The following is an 18,198-nucleotide window of genomic DNA, read 5'->3' on the forward strand; positions in this document are numbered from 1 at the left end:
TTTCGTAAAATAGTGGCACTCCATCCAAAAAGTTCTTTCATGAACGGAATGACCACTTCTTATCAAACAAGATATTATGTTGTCATAAGTATATTATACACTCTAATCACCCGTACCAAACGAGTCACAAGGGACACTTACTTTATGATTGATAAGATGTATGGTTGAGCATTTTTATCCTTACAATAATATTTTCTTAATTACATCATTTCAATGGGATATAAATCAAGTACACTTAGTTTAAATAATTAAAACAATCAAGATTTGAAGATATTCCAAAATTCCAATTTTATAAAAAATAAAATATTAATCTTATCATTTTTATCTATCAAAGCTAATTCTAGAGTAGAAGTGATGAAGAAAAAAGAGCGGGCTTGATTGGAATATCAAATAACATGGCAAACAAACTGTTTTTTTTCTTCTCTTTAAAAGTTAAAGCCTCCGACAAAGTGAGAATAAATATTAAGCGCAAGTAGAAGGTATGATAAGAGAAGAGTATAGCGTGTTGAGGAATTGACAATGGTAGTTACAAAATGCTGGATTGAATGTTTTCTATTACCAAATGAATTTAGATAAGCACACAAAAAAACCAGCTTATCCATCAAGTCAGATAAGAATGCTCCCCTCCTTCCCTCATCAATGGTACGAGCAATGAGCGAATAGCAAGAGAGAGTTCCACTGCTCTGTACGGCCTCAATTTCTAATCTCAACTGGATACAAGAGAGAGCAACCAAGTGCACACAATGATAGCACTTACCCCAAATATGGAAGCAAAAGCTCGATTTTCGACTACCTCCATTCACGACAGTTGCCACACCTCCAGCTCTCCTCCCAGGATGAGAGTTCGACCCAGGGTGAGCAGTGGCTGTGTATCCACATACCACATACTTGGCATGAGAGGTCCGGACAAGGTTCCGTGTGAGAGCAAATGTTGCAAGGCACAATCTCCATCCCCGTTCCTATAGATATGATGGGTTCCTCCTCATCATAAGAGATCTCAAGCATTCTGCTTTCTGCAAGCGTGGAGGCACTCTCCAGATTTTGCATGACATCCCCTGCTGGTGCATTAACACTTGCGCGGCTACCATCATCAGATGCAAGCAATTCATGGAAGGAGAAATACGTTTGAGGTTCGAAGTCCATATCATCAAAACCAATACCATCGTAGTCCAATGTTATACCATCATCGAAGCTCCCATTAGAAACATCCCATTGGGCCTCAGAGGATAAAGAAACCATCACCGAGCTCTCGGCCTTGGGTTCTAAAGGGCTGGGAGTTTCAATTTGAAGGGGATCAACAGCTGGATAGTTATCTGAGTTGTTTTCCCTCTTTATATGTCGTCTGACAGGCAATTTTCCAGAAGAATTCAAGACATTTGCTTCAGAGGGGGCTGGAATGCTGGCCTGAAAGGGATCTCGCAGACGAGGAGTGTACATGTCCTTCTCCTGCTTTAAATGTCTCCTTACTGGCAGCTTGTTTGAACCAGAACGAGGTCCGTTTAAATTATTCCATCCATAATCAACATCCTTCATGTCAGTGCTTTCTGAAGCAGGAGAAAGGACACGAGGATCATCTGCTACTACACGACCAACTTCCTCCTTCATTAGTTTTGCAGAGTAACCAGGTGACCCTTCCATTAGATGCCCAGAGAATCGAGAATTAGAATCCATCTCATACATGTCCAGCTTTGGAGCTTTGCTCTCTGTTTTATCATCTAATACCTTATAAGGACACACAGGATTTTTTATCCTACGGCACCGGCTACATTTGAATCCCACCAGGCGAAAAATATTCGACTCATCCAATTCCACAGCATCAGCATGCAACCAATCTGTAAATTGGCAGAAAACCAACACATCAATTAGTTCAGTACAGTTCCATAAGTTTCATTTTCTTTATAAGAAAAAAGGAATAATCACTACTTACGAAATGAAGATCAAATATGAAATTTGCAGTCAAAGCTTACGTTTGCACGCTTCACATTTAATGTACATAAGGTCAGCATTATATGGCTGATTGCAAAGACGGCAAACAGGTTTTGTCAAGTCCATATCTGGATTGCCCCTCAGAATAATGTTTCTCAATCTGAAATCAACGCCAGTGTCTTCAGTATTGTTCTTCCTCCAAATAAGACCCCAATTTTTATTGTTACTTTTCTTCTTAATTGCAGAAGCATTAGTTGATTTTATCTCAGAAGAATACTCCTTCACCCCAACAGATTCTACTGGTCGTTTATAACCTACTAATTTTTCACTTTTGATAGCAGTGCCCGCATTCAGCAGGTCTTGACCTTGAAGGAGCAAAGGGCTCGTAGGGGACCCATAACTATTTTGAACTTGAGTGAGAGCCTGAGCATCAGAGCAAGACTTGCAGGTAACCAAAAACTCAACTTCCTCATTCTTATGAACTGTTGAACTGATGGTACATTGTTGATGACAGAAACCTGGCCAGCAAACATGTTATTTTTCTTACAATATAATCATAAGTCGTAAAAAAAATAAAAATAAAAACTATAAAATCTTCTTCGCCACAAGAAACTTGAGAAGAACAGGATGAAGTGACAATCCTCTTTATTTACATTCAAAGATTTACCTAATGTAGTGACAAAGCTGACTTTTGGCTATTATTAATGCAAAAAACAGAAGGTGATAAGTTCATCCTCTTTACCAAAAAAAAGACTTGCTATGTCTGACTTAACAGAAGGAGGTCACTCTCAGACACCAAAAAAGCAAGTAGGTTTTTGTCAATAAAGAATGTTTGAAGGGAAAACAAAAGGTGAAAGGACAGCAGGAAATGCAAAATATAGTTACAATAGATTATCATCATCATAATCATCTTCAAACTACTAGGGATCGATTAATATGTTGTAGCATATGACAATTTATGCTCTCGGGAGAAACTATTCCTTGATATTTTAGAGAAGAGTGATACAATTCAAAAGATGGTGATGCAAATACAGTACTACTTATAATTGCAATACCTTGGCACGAACTGCACTTGACAGCATCCCTGAACATCAAATCGAAAGACCCAAAATGTTTATAATTAATATAAAGGGGAAAAAAGGTAATGAGCTCAAAGAGAAAAGAAACAGAAAAATATGTTGGTAAAATACCTATACAAGACATCATGATGACATGTAGGACAATTACTTCTGGTAATGATATCCTGCTTCCGTGCAAGATAGGAGAATATATTTTTACGGGAAGCCTTCCCATGTCTCCTCTGCAGTTTGGGCATGTCTAGAGGCTTGTTTTTCTCTGTTTTTTCTTCATAATCTTTAATCAGATACAAGGGGATCCGTGTCTCAGCAAACCAGTATCTTTCCTTCCCCTCAACAAGAATTTGCTCTACTTCTGCTACACTTTTCAAGACACGAGAAGGCAGGTGCTTTTGATTACCAAAATCAATGCAGTATCTGACTTCATTTCCCAAAGATTTCTTATCACAAATAAAAGCATTTCTAAAAGCAGAAGCCTCTGCATCAGGACCTTTTCCATCAGGAGGGTTCTGCTCTGGACGTACTAGATCATTCCACCTTACGTGAAAGTCAAGGTATCGAACCTGATCCAAGGTCAATAGTTGTATCAGGATAGAACAGAATTGTAACAGAAAAGTAATCACTCGCAGAATATTCTGCTCACAAAGGGGGTGTGTGTGTCTGTGTACGTGTATTCAGATGCACCTGAAGAGCCAATTGTGCCATGTTCCTACTCATTTCAACTGCTGACCTCCATATAAGCTGCCTGCTAGTTTTTGGAGTTTCATGTCCTTCAACATAATTTATTCCAGGTATCTTTTTTGAACCACCTGCTATGAATTTAACTTGTCACTAAATATAGTTATGAAATTTCGACAGAATCACATACAGAAACAACACACTACAACCAGCACATTACCTTGACGGGCTGCTTTTCTAACCATTGACGAAGGCAGAACACCTCTTTGGAACATAAGCTTTGAAAGTGTACCTCCTCTCCACCAGGTAAAATCAGGTGATGTATCCTGGCAATCATCAGTTGCAACTTCCACTACAGCAGAAGGTTTCCGGCCACGCCTTCCTGGCCTGCGCTTCTGGGTTGATCCGGCAGCATTTGCTGCAATATGAGTGGTAGAAGATTGAGTTGAACCACTATCAACAAGCTTTATCCAATCTCCAGAAAGGGCAACAGTGTGCACATTCTCCTCAAGCTGCAGATATAAACAAGGTTGAGCGTTTAAACTACAATTCTAGACAAGCATAAAGATTGAAGAAAATTCCAGAATATAGTTGTCAACTATGGGAGAAAAGTGTCAGAGAACAATCTTCAAAACCCAATAACTATGTCACATATACTAAATTCACGAAACTTACATGAACTAACAAACAGTTTAAAGAAGGATGCAATGCATGCAAAACAAGAAGAGACCGTGACAAAACACCTAAATTTGAGTCCATGCCAGCTCTCCTATAGCTAAACAACTAGTCCATCCGTCCATAAAAATTGTAGGCTTATTACTACTTTCATCCGTCCAGGAAAATTGCAGTCTTTCTTTTTTTGGAAACTACCTATTAAATTTAAACCTCATTCACACTTAATATTTACAAAAAAAACCCAACCATTTAACACATCAATTTCAGCAGGTCCCTTTCTTCACTCAACTTTGGTGGACCCATTTCTCCACTTTATAACATCTCCCAACCATTTATTAAAAACCCGTGCCCCCCAAACCACACTACAATTTTCGTGGACGGAGAGAGTATTAAGTAAGATCAATAACCTGGTGATGGCAACAAATAAAAAAAAATCACCAAGTACAAAAAGACAAAGATTCTTACTTCAAGCAAAAGTATTTTTATTGCATTGCAAGCAGTGGCTTGCTCAACTTCTTTACGCCATCTTTTCCTGAAAGTGTCGTTACGGAAAGGACCAATAAGTAGACCACCTAAGCTCTCCTCCATAAACATGATATATGTTGCAATGCCAGGAAGCCTCCCATCCTTCTTCATAGAGCGAACACCAGCAAGTACCTTTATAGCCCCTCTGTTGGCGTTTGAGGCAGCTGCATTTAGTAAGCATCCTCTCTTGCTTACCACAGGAGCTTTGCAATAAAAGCACCAGGTACATCTCTCCCTCGGGATCTCAACAAGCTTCTTCTCGGAATTTGGCCAGAAAAATTGCATATATGCTGAAGAGAATGCTTTTACATGAAGTAAAACATTTTCAGACATAACTTTTCGGCGGTTGTATGAAGATCGATCAGGGACATGATTTTCTTCAGATGAAAGAATGGCCAAATTAGCAGCTGCAGAAGCAGCAAAATCTCCATGCAAGTAATTATTTATATAACCAGTTGTTTTGAAGGAAGATCCCATGTATGAGCAACCATCACATGAATTTCCATACGATGGCTTGTCCACCCTATTGTTAAGTTCCACAAACGAAGAGGACATTTTGGCATCTTGAGAAGCACCGCTGCTTGGACCACTGTAATAATTGCTTTGGTTTCTTGTTGAGTAGGCAGCAATTTCTGTCACATTTGAAGTGCTTTGTTGGCTCAAATCACTGGTATCAGCAGGTTGACCCATTAACCCACTATAAGAAGTGGGTTCATCAGATTTGGTGGTGTTCACAATAACACCAGATTGCTCTCTAGCATAACCAGTGTTACCCAACTGAACAGATTGGACAACCTTATCCGAAGTGTTCACACATAGCACAGGTTCATGAATACAGTTCATAAGACTTGAAACAGTCATATCTGCCTCGCTAGTAGTACTGACACAACTACCAGTCTTCTCAACCTCAGTCGTCTTTGCAACTGACTTGTCCAACGGATTATCCAAACGAGTGGTACATACACCACCTCCTATTTCATTTGCTGATTGTGCACCAACTTCAATCATCTTATTGAGAGGTACAATTTCCTCAGGCAGTTGCCAATACAGCACGACCCCCCTGCATATTTCTGCATATGTGGCAACATGCTCTGCTTTTGAGTAAAGGGCATGGAGAGCCGTAGGAATGTCGGGTCTATTGTAGTACCTCAGACAAACTTCAGAGTCAACTGAGGCCTTCAATCTGCACAAATATTTCCAGAAAAATCAAACCACGTTAATAAAGGTGATAAATTTTCACACTTGGTGAGGCAGGTGAGAAACCCCACATAATGGAAAGGACAAGCAAAAGGACCACAAATTATACGTAAACACAAACAAATTTTTTTACCAAAAGCATGGGTTCAAGTCAAAAGTAGAAACATACACAAGTAAATGGTCACATGTAGCAACAAAGACTTGTCCATATGGATCGACACCAAAATTATGTCCTCCCCGTAAGGTTGTTCCTTGCAAAATTTTTGGTTCGGTCGCATTTATTTTACACTCAGGGCAATACCATGAACCTTCAGGCATATGCATCTTGTTCAGTCCCACACATCTTGAGTGGTAGGACGATGGGCATCCATCGCAGCAAAGCAGCAAACCATCCATGCCACAGATGCGACATTCATCACCATTAGCATCCTCATCAGTAGAACTTTCTGTTCTGCCTACTTGAATAGAATTACTATCAAGAGAAGACTTCGCTTCGTGATGCTCAGCAAAGCTCTTCACTGCTTCTCTATCCTTGAACCCAGAGGTGGCTCTAGGATGTCTTCTGGATGCACTAGTAGGTTTAACCACTGTACTTGTATCCATGTCTATTCCTACTTCTGATTCTTCACGCATATCCATCTCCGCTCTCAGTTCTTCAGAGTCCAAAATATCATCACACAAAATCTGCAAAACAACCAATTTCCTTGCAGCTGATAAAGTGTAATAATCTCTCTCCAACGAATGGACATAAAATTCCTTCCAGTCAGGGCCATTTTGATGACTCATCACCATTAGATAATGGACCAAGTAGACTGGCCAAGTTAAGTTGTCCAGCAAATTCCAGTCCAGACACCTATACAGACAGAAAAGAAGTTTGATATGCAGTAAGTCACAGAAGTTGAAAAATAAGCACCCAAACATACAAGATCATTTTACCAAAATGTTTGGAAAAATAATTGTCAGAATAGTTGTTCCAAAGTACACAGAACCGCCAATTCTGACGATAAGAAGATTTATTTACAATCAAAAAGCTAAAGTTGACTGATAGCATGATTACTAGATTCTAGTCCCGTGTACGAGGACACAGCAAGAAAGCATTAGCACACTGGGTATGAATAAACTAACAGGAAAACAATTTATCGTGCACAAATACAACCACCCCCCTCTAGCCCGGCCCAAAAATATTTGAATGATAAGACTGACAACAAACAGATCAAGAAACCTCATGATATATATTCAAATCATAACAGAAGTTTTAGAATACCTCATGCATTTTAATGCCAGCTCTGAACCTTCTGATGAGAGCCTCTCAATGTGGCGCTTCAAAACATGCAACAGAGCAACATGAATGGAGTCCAACAATGTATTTGCGACAGAGCAATTTAGTGCTCCCACAAAATCATCTAATCCAAAGGGGTATAGAAACAGCGGAACACCAAACGAGCGTAAGAAACTATGTACAGAGAGAAGATGAGAAACATACTCCTCCGGGACACCAATATGCCCAGAAGAAGGAGGCAACTCTGGAGGTGGAAAAAGTGGCTCTTCCATGCCTACACTATTGTCTTGATCTGGAGTATCCACACATGAATCATTTGAAGAATCAGCATCTGCATCCCTATTACCATCATCGTGATTCTCTGCTACTATGTCAGCAGCAGCTTCACCATTCCTCTGGTCACTTGACAATGATGACTCAACTTGATTCCCATTTCCTGGCTCTAGCGTGTTCTCAACTTTCAAAACCTTGCCATTTACTTCTTTAATTGGCAGTAACTCGTCCAACTTCTCTTTCTTTTTAGACCACTCACCAATCAAATCACAATCTTCCACCAAAATCATCTTCACTTCTCCACTATCCAAATCCTCAAAATCTCCATCCTCGTAGTTTACCCGATACAACCCTGAGTCATAAGACATGATTTTCCCCAAAAACAATCCACTTCCCTGAAAATCTTTCCGCACATATCTTCCCACAAGTCTTAATGACCTCGTCGCCATTATCCTCTTACCATCACGCTCCCCTGTGCTCTCCAAATCACGATTCTTCCGTTTTCTCCCACGACGCTTTGGCGGTTCAGCTGCCGTAGACTCCATTGTACCACCAACGGCAATTGAATTCCTCAGAAACAATCCCTAAATCTAATTAAACATTCCAGCTTCTCGCCCCGCAGATATATCAGCTTCTCTCATCAAAACCTATCACATTCAATCAATACAACTCTCAGCGCATTCGCATCTCATAAGACATTCAATTAAAAACTAAAACAACAACCAGATGCGGACTCCACGGCCGTTTTAGATCGAACATTAAAGCTCGTCATCCAAATTCCCCAAAAAACAGAATAGAAAAATAGAAGACCAAAATTTACAAACAGAAAATGACAATAGGCACAAATAATAGCGGAAAACGCGAACAGAAGTTACCGATAATCGATTGGATTCCGATTCCGACGCCGACGCAAATCAACTTAGGGTTCGCGTATATGCGCGGCGAGGGCAAAAAAACGGCGAGAATTATGTAGCTTTTTGGTTAGAAAACAAGTAGAATTACAGCGCCATTGAAGAAGAATTGAGAGGAAAGGGGGAGCGGGGTTGCTGTGTGATGTGATGATTTTAGGAAATGGTAAAAACAGCCTAACCAAAAGCCTTCGCCTTACTCGTCTCTTTTGTCTCGTAGATTCTCTGCGTCTCGAGATAGTAAGATTAATTACTGTCTGAGTCGACTCACACGACTCGTCCGAGTCTCAATTTTTCAGTTAACGCGGATTATTACCATATTTTGCCACTTAAAACTACAAATATTTCTTACATGGCTGATTTTTTTATTTTTATTTTTTAAAAATAATTTTTTAGTTGTGTTTAACAGGGCTACTCTAATAGCATCTTGTTTGTAATTGTAAGTTGTCTTTTTTATTTTATATATTTATTTTGCAAGTTAAAGGTATCTTTTAGGATTTTCAGTGAAGTACAATCACACAAGTAAATTATTATAAGTAATAGATTCCATGTTTAAATACTAATTTCTGTAAGATAAAAGGTACATATAAATTAGAAAAATATAAACATACGAGTGTTAAGAGTCTTCATAATCAATTTTACACTTAATTCAAATTAGTACTAGTTTTTTTTAAACGATAAATTAGCAATTAATTAAAAATGAAAAATCATACACCCTCCGTCCACGAATCATCTTCCTGTTTGCCTCTAAAATTTTGTCCACCAAATAACTTCCTACTCTGCTTTTTGGACATATATACCCTTCCTTTATTTTTAAATTACAACCTTTTACCAATTGGGCCCACCACACTACTCACTAATTAATCTCACTTAATTAGGCTCATCTAATTAAATTGGCTAACAGCTGTCAGCCTCTTTAATTTATTTTACCCATTTTCGGCCCACCTAAAATAGGGTTGCTTCCCTATTTTATTCCCTAAAATGGGAATTGCAACCAATTCGGCGCAAACCCTAACTTCTTGAGTAGCGCCGCTTTCCCTTTACTTCCTCTTCTCCGATCTTCTTCTTCCTCCCACCGGTTGATGTTCTATGGCTTCTATTCCGATGTCTCCTCCCACTTATTCAATTGAGAGGGTTGTTGAATCAGAGGAAGTCGATACCTTTTTCGTCTATCCCTTCATGGAAGATGTAGTGAATAAGTATGTGGCTTCTCTTGAAGAGGCCGTGCCGGAGACTGAATCATTCGTGCCGGAGACTGAATCATTTGTGCCGGAGACTGATTCATTCGTGGTGGAGACGGAATCCATGGTTGAGGAGACTGAATCTTTTGTAGATTCCACTCCGGCAACTGGATCTGTTGACCCGTGGTAGCCGCCGACCCCTACTCCACCTCTAACGGTGCCGGCACCCGGATCTGTGGAAAAAGCCATCTTTTACAATTTTGCTTAGTTTGAAGCTGAGAAATACACGAAATACGTAGGTATTTCGGAGTCCATCGGCGACGATACTGAGTACCAAGCATGGTTTGCTGCCGGTGGCCTCGTCTCTGACATACGGCCGCTACCCCGCTGCCCCGCCGCCGCCTTCAGATCCCTGTCCGCGCTGCCGCTACCTTAAAACCCTAGCCATCTATTTTCCTTGCATGCTAGATTTGCTCGATTAAGGTGATATCTAACTGAATCTATCGTCTCTTTTGTTTTGTTGGTGGCTGGTGATGCCTATGGGGTCTGTTGGTTGGCTGGTGATGCCTATGGTGTTTATTGTTTGCTAGTTGTGCATGAATATATGCGTTGAATATGTTCTCTGTATATGTGCTCTGGTGATGTGCTTTGGTGCTCTATATATGTTCTCTGGTGCTGTGTATATGTTCTCTGAATACTTGTTGTTGGTGATGCCTGCATTTCAGATTTTAATTGATTACTACTGATACTATATAAGTTGGTCTTAGTCAGCCCCAATGATGATGTATAATCTGAGGGGAATTGTTTACCTCTTAAGAGAGCTATCACTAAGTTTATGACTTAGTTTGGAGGTTTCTTATGATGTAAACATACAAAATGTCTTACACTTAAAAAGTTTACATTCCAAACATACAAAATGAAGCCATGGAATGATGTTTGGTTTTGTAAACCCAACCCAAAATGGAATTCCTACACTACTCTAACTGATTTGCACATGCATGAACCCCTCCATGATTTCTTGCATCTCTGCTTCCTCCATGGTTTGATGTGCTGCCTCTTCATAGCTGCCATTATCTTGTAGACCCTCTAGGTACTCAACACACTCCTGCACTAGTACTTCATCAACTTGTAGAGTTTCTGGTAGAGTCCCTGCCCTTTCCAATCTTTCTTTATTCATATGAGGGATTGTGTAGTTGTTATCCCCTTTAGCTTTGAGTATCTCATAGTAACATCCCTGTAGAGTGAGGAAGACATGGTTGATTTTCTGTGGTGGATACTCTAAGTATGCTTCATTAACATTTTTTAGTAATTCATTGACATCCTTGGCTAGTTTCTGGTCCTTCAATGTTTGAATTGCTCTAAAGAAACCAAGATCATTGACATTGGTGTCCGGCAAGTTCGCAGGTTGGCAAACTAGTTGGAAATTGAAACCATCTAAGTTTGCAACTGCTAGAAACTCCGAGTCATCGGGTTTGATGTGTGGCTTCGCATTGTCCTGTTGTATGAAAATGTCTTTGCTTGAAAATGTAGGCCACTTAGCCTTAAAAGCAGGTAACATCTGTGGAGAAAAGTAAAAAAGCTAAATGATGAATGGAGTTATTAAATTCTAATATATAGCATACCATAGTAAACACTTACCTTAGCGATCATGCATTCCATCATGATGTTTTTTGTGATGTTTGGTATTGGTTTTACTTCTATAGTGCCTTTGGATCTATTCTTTGAGTTTCTTTTCGCTGCCTCTTCATTTGTGAATGGAAAAATGCCCAATTTTCCATCAAAGAGAACATTCCCCTATTCATCTATGATTGGGCGTGCAATGGCAGATGTAAACATGATTTTCAGAATAAATCTCTTAGTTTTGCATGTTCTATATGGTTCCTTCTCATCCGGCATAAGGTAATATATACCTATCCTTAGTCTTTGTTAAGTAAAACCACTTCTCGTCTATATGTATAGTGTTAAACATTATTTGAAATTTCATCATTCCCATCTCACTCACATCACTTAGCTGTGATAGGCTCCATTGCAACCTTGCTTTTTTGTTTTGAGTAGTTAAGAAAGGCTTGATTGAATTGGTATGTGCTCTAAGTTCCTTCTTTTTCACGCAAGTATGAAGAAGCGGCTTACTAACACCTAATGAACATGCCATCACTCTAATGGATGATCTTTGTAGAACACTAAGACTTTTTATCTTTTCTGCATCGAGTTTGAATTTGTCTTTGTGAGTTGACCCTTTTTTCATGTTCTTTAATTTGATAGGAATGCATGCTGCTTGTTGCGCCGTTGCCACCTTCCAGATCGTATAGATCGTCCTGTCACTTGTGTTGAAGATGCTGGCAGCCTCTTGCTTAGCCCCGTACTTCAATTTGCCATTCGAACTATGTTGCAATAGTCACTGTGCTATTTGATTCCTTTTGTCTTCAGTTAGTTTATTGCTTTCCCTAAATTCTGCCATTTTGTGTTGTTGACAACATTGAATGAGTTCAACTACTACTCCATGTATTTATTGACTAAGTAAGTAGGTAGGTGTGGTTTAAAATTCCCTCCAAAAATTTTGGAGGGTGTTAGTATACAAAGTGGCACCACTTTAGCTTTGTAAATCACCTTTAATTCATTTTCAATGAAGTCAGCTTTTTCTCTTTTTGCAATCTCTTTATATGTTGACATTTAATTTTGTGCATGCATATGACATCAATTTATGTTTTCCAGCATTAAATTCATGGATGTTAGACCAAGTGTCTAATTGAATTCGCAGCAGATTTTGCACTGTTCTGTAAATTTAAAAGATAAATTAAAAAACCTAAGAATAAATTTAATTAAACATTAAAAAAAATCAAGAAATAGCTTAACAAAAAAAACAAAAATAATTTAAGTCAAAGCTTTAAAAAAATGCCAAATAGTTAGTGAAAGATTACTAAAAGTAATCACAATACATTATCACTACCCTTTCAGTCTTTTACACCACCTTTACACCACCTTTTTCAGTTTTCTTAAAACCCGTGCCGAACACCAAATAGAAAGATGATTCGTGGACGGAGGGAGTACTAAATTGTAACATACTTATGATTATGCAACAACTCATCTTTTATGTCTCATCCAATAAAAAAAAGATATAATCATTTGGAACGAATAAAAAAAATAGTAGTACAACACTAGTAATTAAGAAAAACCAATATTGAAATAAAATAGAGTCTCCAGTTATTTACATCTCAGTAATAATCCCCCTTCTTTTTAAAAGAAAAAGGAACAAATCATTCCTTTCTTAAATGAACTGCTCAAAAAAATCATTTCTTAAATGAAGATAGAAGAAAAAAACAAAACAAGATTAAAAAAAATAATTTGCGGTAGCTGAGTTGACCCTGTGAGTTACGAGTGGGATGGGAGCCTTCGCCTTCATTTTGCATAATACAAACTCATATTTTTCATTTATCAATCAAATAAGACACAAAGTAGTGCGAAGGCAGAATTGGCGGGAGTCAATTTGCGAACTGATTTTGTGTTCCCCGCCAATAATTTGTTTGTTGTAAATTTTCAAGCCATAATATATGGTTATTTTTGCTAACTTTTGCACCCATGTATTTAGTTTATAATTGAAATTACATTTTTCAGCCTACCTAGATGATTGTCACACTTGACTATTACATTTGGAGACGCAACGAAGTTTATATAGTAGTGGAGTCTAAAAAAATATTGTGCTTATTGCGTGAGAAAGTTTGATTTATATTAAATACATACGTGACTATTATTAAATAGTGCACTATTATCGTAATAGTCACAGTCGATTGTATGTTTCATATATTAAATTGGAACTCCCATATTTACAAATATGAATGCAATCAGGTCAACCCATTCAATTTCAAATCAATCGACTTAATTTTGAGTTATTTTCGATTTTGATTATTTGAGCATTTGGCTATAAGGTTTTGATCCTAACCCTAAATCTTCGATTTTCGAGCTCATTCCGTCAAATCAAAAAGTTTATGAAATTCTTTTAACATTTATGGTCTTTTATAACCGTATTCATGTAAAAATGATTGTGTTTATGCAATTGAGACACTTATTTCGTATTATATATAAAAAATGAGCGTAATTTCAATATCAACTTACATGAGTAACTTTGAATCAGGTGAGCATTAAACATAGATAATTATCTCTCTTTAATTTTCAGGTTATAAAGTTTTTATTAAACTTTTGAGAAAACCAAAACACATCTCTTAAACATCAAAACCTTATTTTCAAGGGTTAAGGTGCAGATAGGCCCCTGTAGTATAGGCCCCTATAGCGTATTGCTCCTCATACTCACTGTGTGTGCAAATTAGCCCCTAAAGTTCAAAAAATTGTACACTTAAACCCCTCTGACCAAACGCCGTCAGTCAACGTTAGTGATTTTTTTTAATTCGAATTGGGGCCCATCTGCAACTTTTTCTGCATATTCCTTTTTTGTTTCTTCTTCTTCCTTAGCGATCATCTTCCTCAGCAGATCCTCGGCAAAGAAATGGTGACGCCGGCGGAGATAGAGAAGGTCTTATCCATGTGGACCGACATTCTCCTCACAAAAATCTTCGCCCAAGAATCACAAGACCTTCTGCTCTTCGAGGACACTTTAAACGAAACTCTCATCGAGCAGCGCGAGGCCGTCGGCGCCGTCACCCGCGCCATCCGCCAAGCTCGCCTCAGCATCAAAGACGAGACAAAGCCGATTGCATGCCTCTTTTTCAAGGGCCCCACCGGCGTGGGCAAAATCGAGATAGCTGCTGGCTAAGGAGTGCATGGGCTCCAAGGAGGCGATGGCGTGCCTCAACATGAGCTAGTAGCCGCACTCCGTATTGCGCCTGATCGGCTCTCTCCCGAGCTACGTCGGCCACGAAGCCAGCGGGCAGCTGACGGAGCTGATCCGCTGTCAGCCTCACAGTGTGGTCTTATTCGATGAGATCGAGAAAGCGCATAAGAAGATGCTCAATTTGTTGCTTCAGATTCTGGACGATGGGAGGCTGATCGACGACAAGGGCAAGACGATTGATTTTAGGAACACCATTATGATACTAACATCAAATATAGGGAGCACTGGGAGTGAAGTGAGGGACATGATTGGGGAACTGAAGGGGCATTTCAAGGCGGAGCTGCTCAACAGATTAGACCAAGTGGTGGTGTTTAAGCAGCTGGAGAAGATGGACGTGGAGGTGATTCTTGAAAACATGGTTGATGAATTTTGTGAGAAAGTTGCAGAGAAGAAGAAGATAGAGGTTGAAGTTAGCGATGGGTTGAAGGAGAAGTTGATGAGTGAAGGTTTTAGTAAGGGGTTAAGGCACAGATACCCCCCTAAACATGACCCCCCTAGAACGTATACCCCCTATTCTCCAACTTGGTACAAATTGCCCCCCAAACTCGACGGAAAGTATACAATTAACCCCAGCCCACAGACGGACGTCAGACGCCGTCCAAAAAATAATTTTTTTTTATTAAATGCAGAGCCCACCAAGAATGTTTATGCGGGTTTATCTAACAACCGATGGAAACGAAGAGTCTCCCACATTCAAAACTCAAGAGCGGCTAAAGATATTGAAGACGACGAAGTTGGAAGCAGCAACGAGCGATTTCTCAGGCAATAAGTCTCCACCGGCGACCACAGATTGCTAGTTCCAAAAAAAGGTAAGTTTTACTTAAACTCGAATCGTGGGGATGGTTTTTGATTGCATGCAATTAATCCCGAATCAATGAATGTTAATAGATTAATGGAATGTTAAAATAGTGTTGTTTCTGTTATTTCGTAGTGCAGGATGGCAAATCCTATGGTCACCTTTGTGTTAAATCTTTTTGGTATTTGGTCTAAAGATGAAAACAGTGGTGAAATCCAATACGAGGGTTATGATTCGTCGGAAATAGAAGACATCTTAGGCAATATGACTTTTGAACGAATAATGTCTGAGTTTGAGTCATCTGAGTCTTGCTGGATGTCTAAACCTAGGGCAGTTTATGTGTATGACGAAGATTACAGATTAGATAAAGGCCTAATTCTCATTAGGGATCAAAGGCATTGTGCAAAGGTGTTAGACTAAGCCAAGGAGAAATTCAATTTTTTGCTGACTTTGAAAAGATTCCTATGCCTAGTTTCACACCATTGAGCTTGTTTACAGAAGAAGAGCTCGATAGAGGTCTAGAGGCAGAGGATATGGGTGAGCAAAATAATGATGATGTTGTGGGTAGGAATGATGAAAGAGAAGAGGGCAGGGATGATGACAAAGATGAGGGCAGGGATAATGACAGAGATGAGGGGGTGATTAGGGATGAAGTAAGAGATGAGGCAGTTGATATGGAAGCAGAGGTGGATGAGGGTGAGAGTGAAAGAGATGAGGGCAGGGATAATGACAGAGATGAGGGGATGATTAGTGATGATGACTCTAGTGTTTACAGTGGTCATTTAAGTAAGAGTGAGGTTGATGAGCAAGAAGTAGAGCAAGTGATGGTTACTGTAGAGGATGGGGAGGAGGGTAGATTTCAGTTGGGGCAGACATTTGCTGGGGCAAAGGAAGCTAGAGAGGCCATCAATTCATATGGTGTGAAGTTTGGTTACAAAATAAAATTTGTAAAAAATGAGAAAACTAGGATAAGGGTCGTATGTATGAATGAGAAAGAGTGTCCCTTTCTCATGCATGTGTCCAAGGATGGTGATGCTGAGGGTTTGGTGATTAAGACTCTTATTCTAGAGCATACATGTTGCAAACAGAGGGAGGTACTTAGTGCTAGTCAGGGATACTTGGCTAAGTATTTCAAGCAAGCAGTTTGTAGGAACCCAAAATACACCTCCAAGGACATGCAAGGTCATGTGAAAGACCATCTGAAATTGCATGTTAATTTGGCCAAATGCAAGAGGGCAAAGAAGAAAATCATATGCAATTTGGAGGGGAGCTACAAGGAAGAGTTCAGTAGGCTTTGTGCCTACATTGAGAAGGTCAAGGAGTGTATGCCAGGAAGTAGGTTAGAGCTCCAGTTATCTACAGAACAATTGCAAGCTGGAAAGAGAGTTTTTAAAAGACTCTTTGTCATGCTTGAGCCGTGTAGATTGAACTGGTTGAGAGGTTGTAGAAAATTGATATCATTGGATGGTTGCCATTTGAAAGGAGTCACCTTTGGCCGTCTTTTAACAGCAGTTGGAAATTATGGCAACGAGGGAATTGTTCCCATTGCATGGGCAGTGGTGAACAAGGAAAACAAAAATAATTGGAGATGGTTCATGAATTGGTTGAAGCAGGGGCTGAAATTAGGTGAGGGAGATGAGGTGACAATCATGTCTGACATGCAGAAGGTATGATGCATTCTTTACAGTATCATATTGGTGATTCATTGATTGTGTGTAATTTAACTTCATACTTTCTCACAGGGGCTAATGGAAGCTGTCAAAGAAATTACTCCACAAGCCGAGCACCGATGGTGTGCTCGCCATATTTATGCAAACTGGAGCAAGAAGTGGAGGGGGGAAGAGCTCAAGAAGAGATTCTGGATAGCTGCGTGTGGAGCTCTTACCATCAAGAGTTCAAACTGAACCTTGCTAAAATCAGTGCTATCAACAAAAAAGCAGCATATGATCTCATGCACTATCCAGCTGAAAACTGGTGCAGAGCTTTCCAATCCCCCAAGTGCTCTACTTTTATGGTTGATAACAATATTTCTGAATCCTTTAATGCAAGCATATCTGAAGCTAGGCACAAACCCATAATCTCTATGCTTGAAGATATTAGAGTGATGGTTATGTCTAGGATTAGAGATAAAAGGTCATTTGTTAGTGGTTGGAAAAGTATTTGGTGTCCAAATGCAATGAAGCAATATGAAGAAAACAAACAACTTTCAATTGAATGCAATGTGCTCTGGAATGGAGACAGTGGGTATGAGGTCAGTGATGGAGAGGACAAACACATTGTGTTTGTTGATAGGAGGATGTGTACATGCAGGGCATGTGAATTAACAGGTATTCCATGCAAGGGATACCTGTTATGAACATACCATACAACCTATTCAAGCTCCATCAGTCTCTGTGATGAGTCACTGGTATACTAGGGATACCTATTTGAAGTGTTATGAACATACCATACAACCTATAGCTGGAGTTAAATTCTGGAATGTGAATGAGGATGATGCAATTGAGCCTCCACCCGTGGAGAAGAAGGTTGGAAGGCCCAAGAAAAACAGGGTTAGAGCTACAAATGAGCCTAAACTGAAGCACAAGCTCTCAAGAAAGGGTAAAGTGCAACACTGCAGTCTATGTGGGAGTATGTCACACAAGAAAGATAGCTGCCCTCAAAAGCCTTAACAGGTATCAATCTAAACTGCATTCCACTATTTATTTGTGAATTAACTAACATTCTGTGATTCTTTTGCAGCTGATCAATGAATCACAAGCTTCAACATCATCCAAGCCAACAAAGAAGAGTGGAATAAAAAGATCAAACCCAGGAGTAGGTTTGTATGTGAATGAGAAGACT

At 39.4% G+C, this 18,198-nt stretch overlaps 2 protein-coding genes across 2 annotated transcripts; one reads left to right on the plus strand and one right to left on the minus strand.

Moving 5' to 3' along the window:
* Nucleotides 1-391: 391 nt before the first annotated feature.
* Nucleotides 392-8,761, minus strand: LOC131020171 (DDT domain-containing protein PTM-like). The gene is made up of 10 exons (XM_057948863.1): nt 8,505-8,761; nt 7,342-8,276; nt 6,247-6,930; nt 4,821-6,063; nt 3,901-4,192; nt 3,687-3,811; nt 3,117-3,565; nt 2,982-3,010; nt 1,968-2,444; nt 392-1,832 (listed from the first exon to the last, which is right to left on the minus strand). The coding sequence occupies exons 2-10, from the start codon at nt 8,172-8,174 to the stop codon at nt 790-792; spliced, it is 5,175 nt and encodes a 1,724-aa protein (XP_057804846.1). The 5' UTR covers nt 8,175-8,276; nt 8,505-8,761; the 3' UTR covers nt 392-789.
* Nucleotides 8,762-15,821: 7,060 nt separating this feature from the next.
* Nucleotides 15,822-17,030, plus strand: LOC131006315 (U3 small nucleolar RNA-associated protein 25-like). The gene has a single exon (XM_057933520.1). The coding sequence runs from the start codon at nt 15,822-15,824 to the stop codon at nt 17,028-17,030; it is 1,209 nt and encodes a 402-aa protein (XP_057789503.1).
* Nucleotides 17,031-18,198: the final 1,168 nt, after the last annotated feature.

Source organism: Salvia miltiorrhiza, chromosome 1, assembly GCF_028751815.1.
Source record: "Salvia miltiorrhiza cultivar Shanhuang (shh) chromosome 1, IMPLAD_Smil_shh, whole genome shotgun sequence".
Taxonomy (NCBI): Eukaryota; Viridiplantae; Streptophyta; class Magnoliopsida; order Lamiales; family Lamiaceae; genus Salvia; species Salvia miltiorrhiza.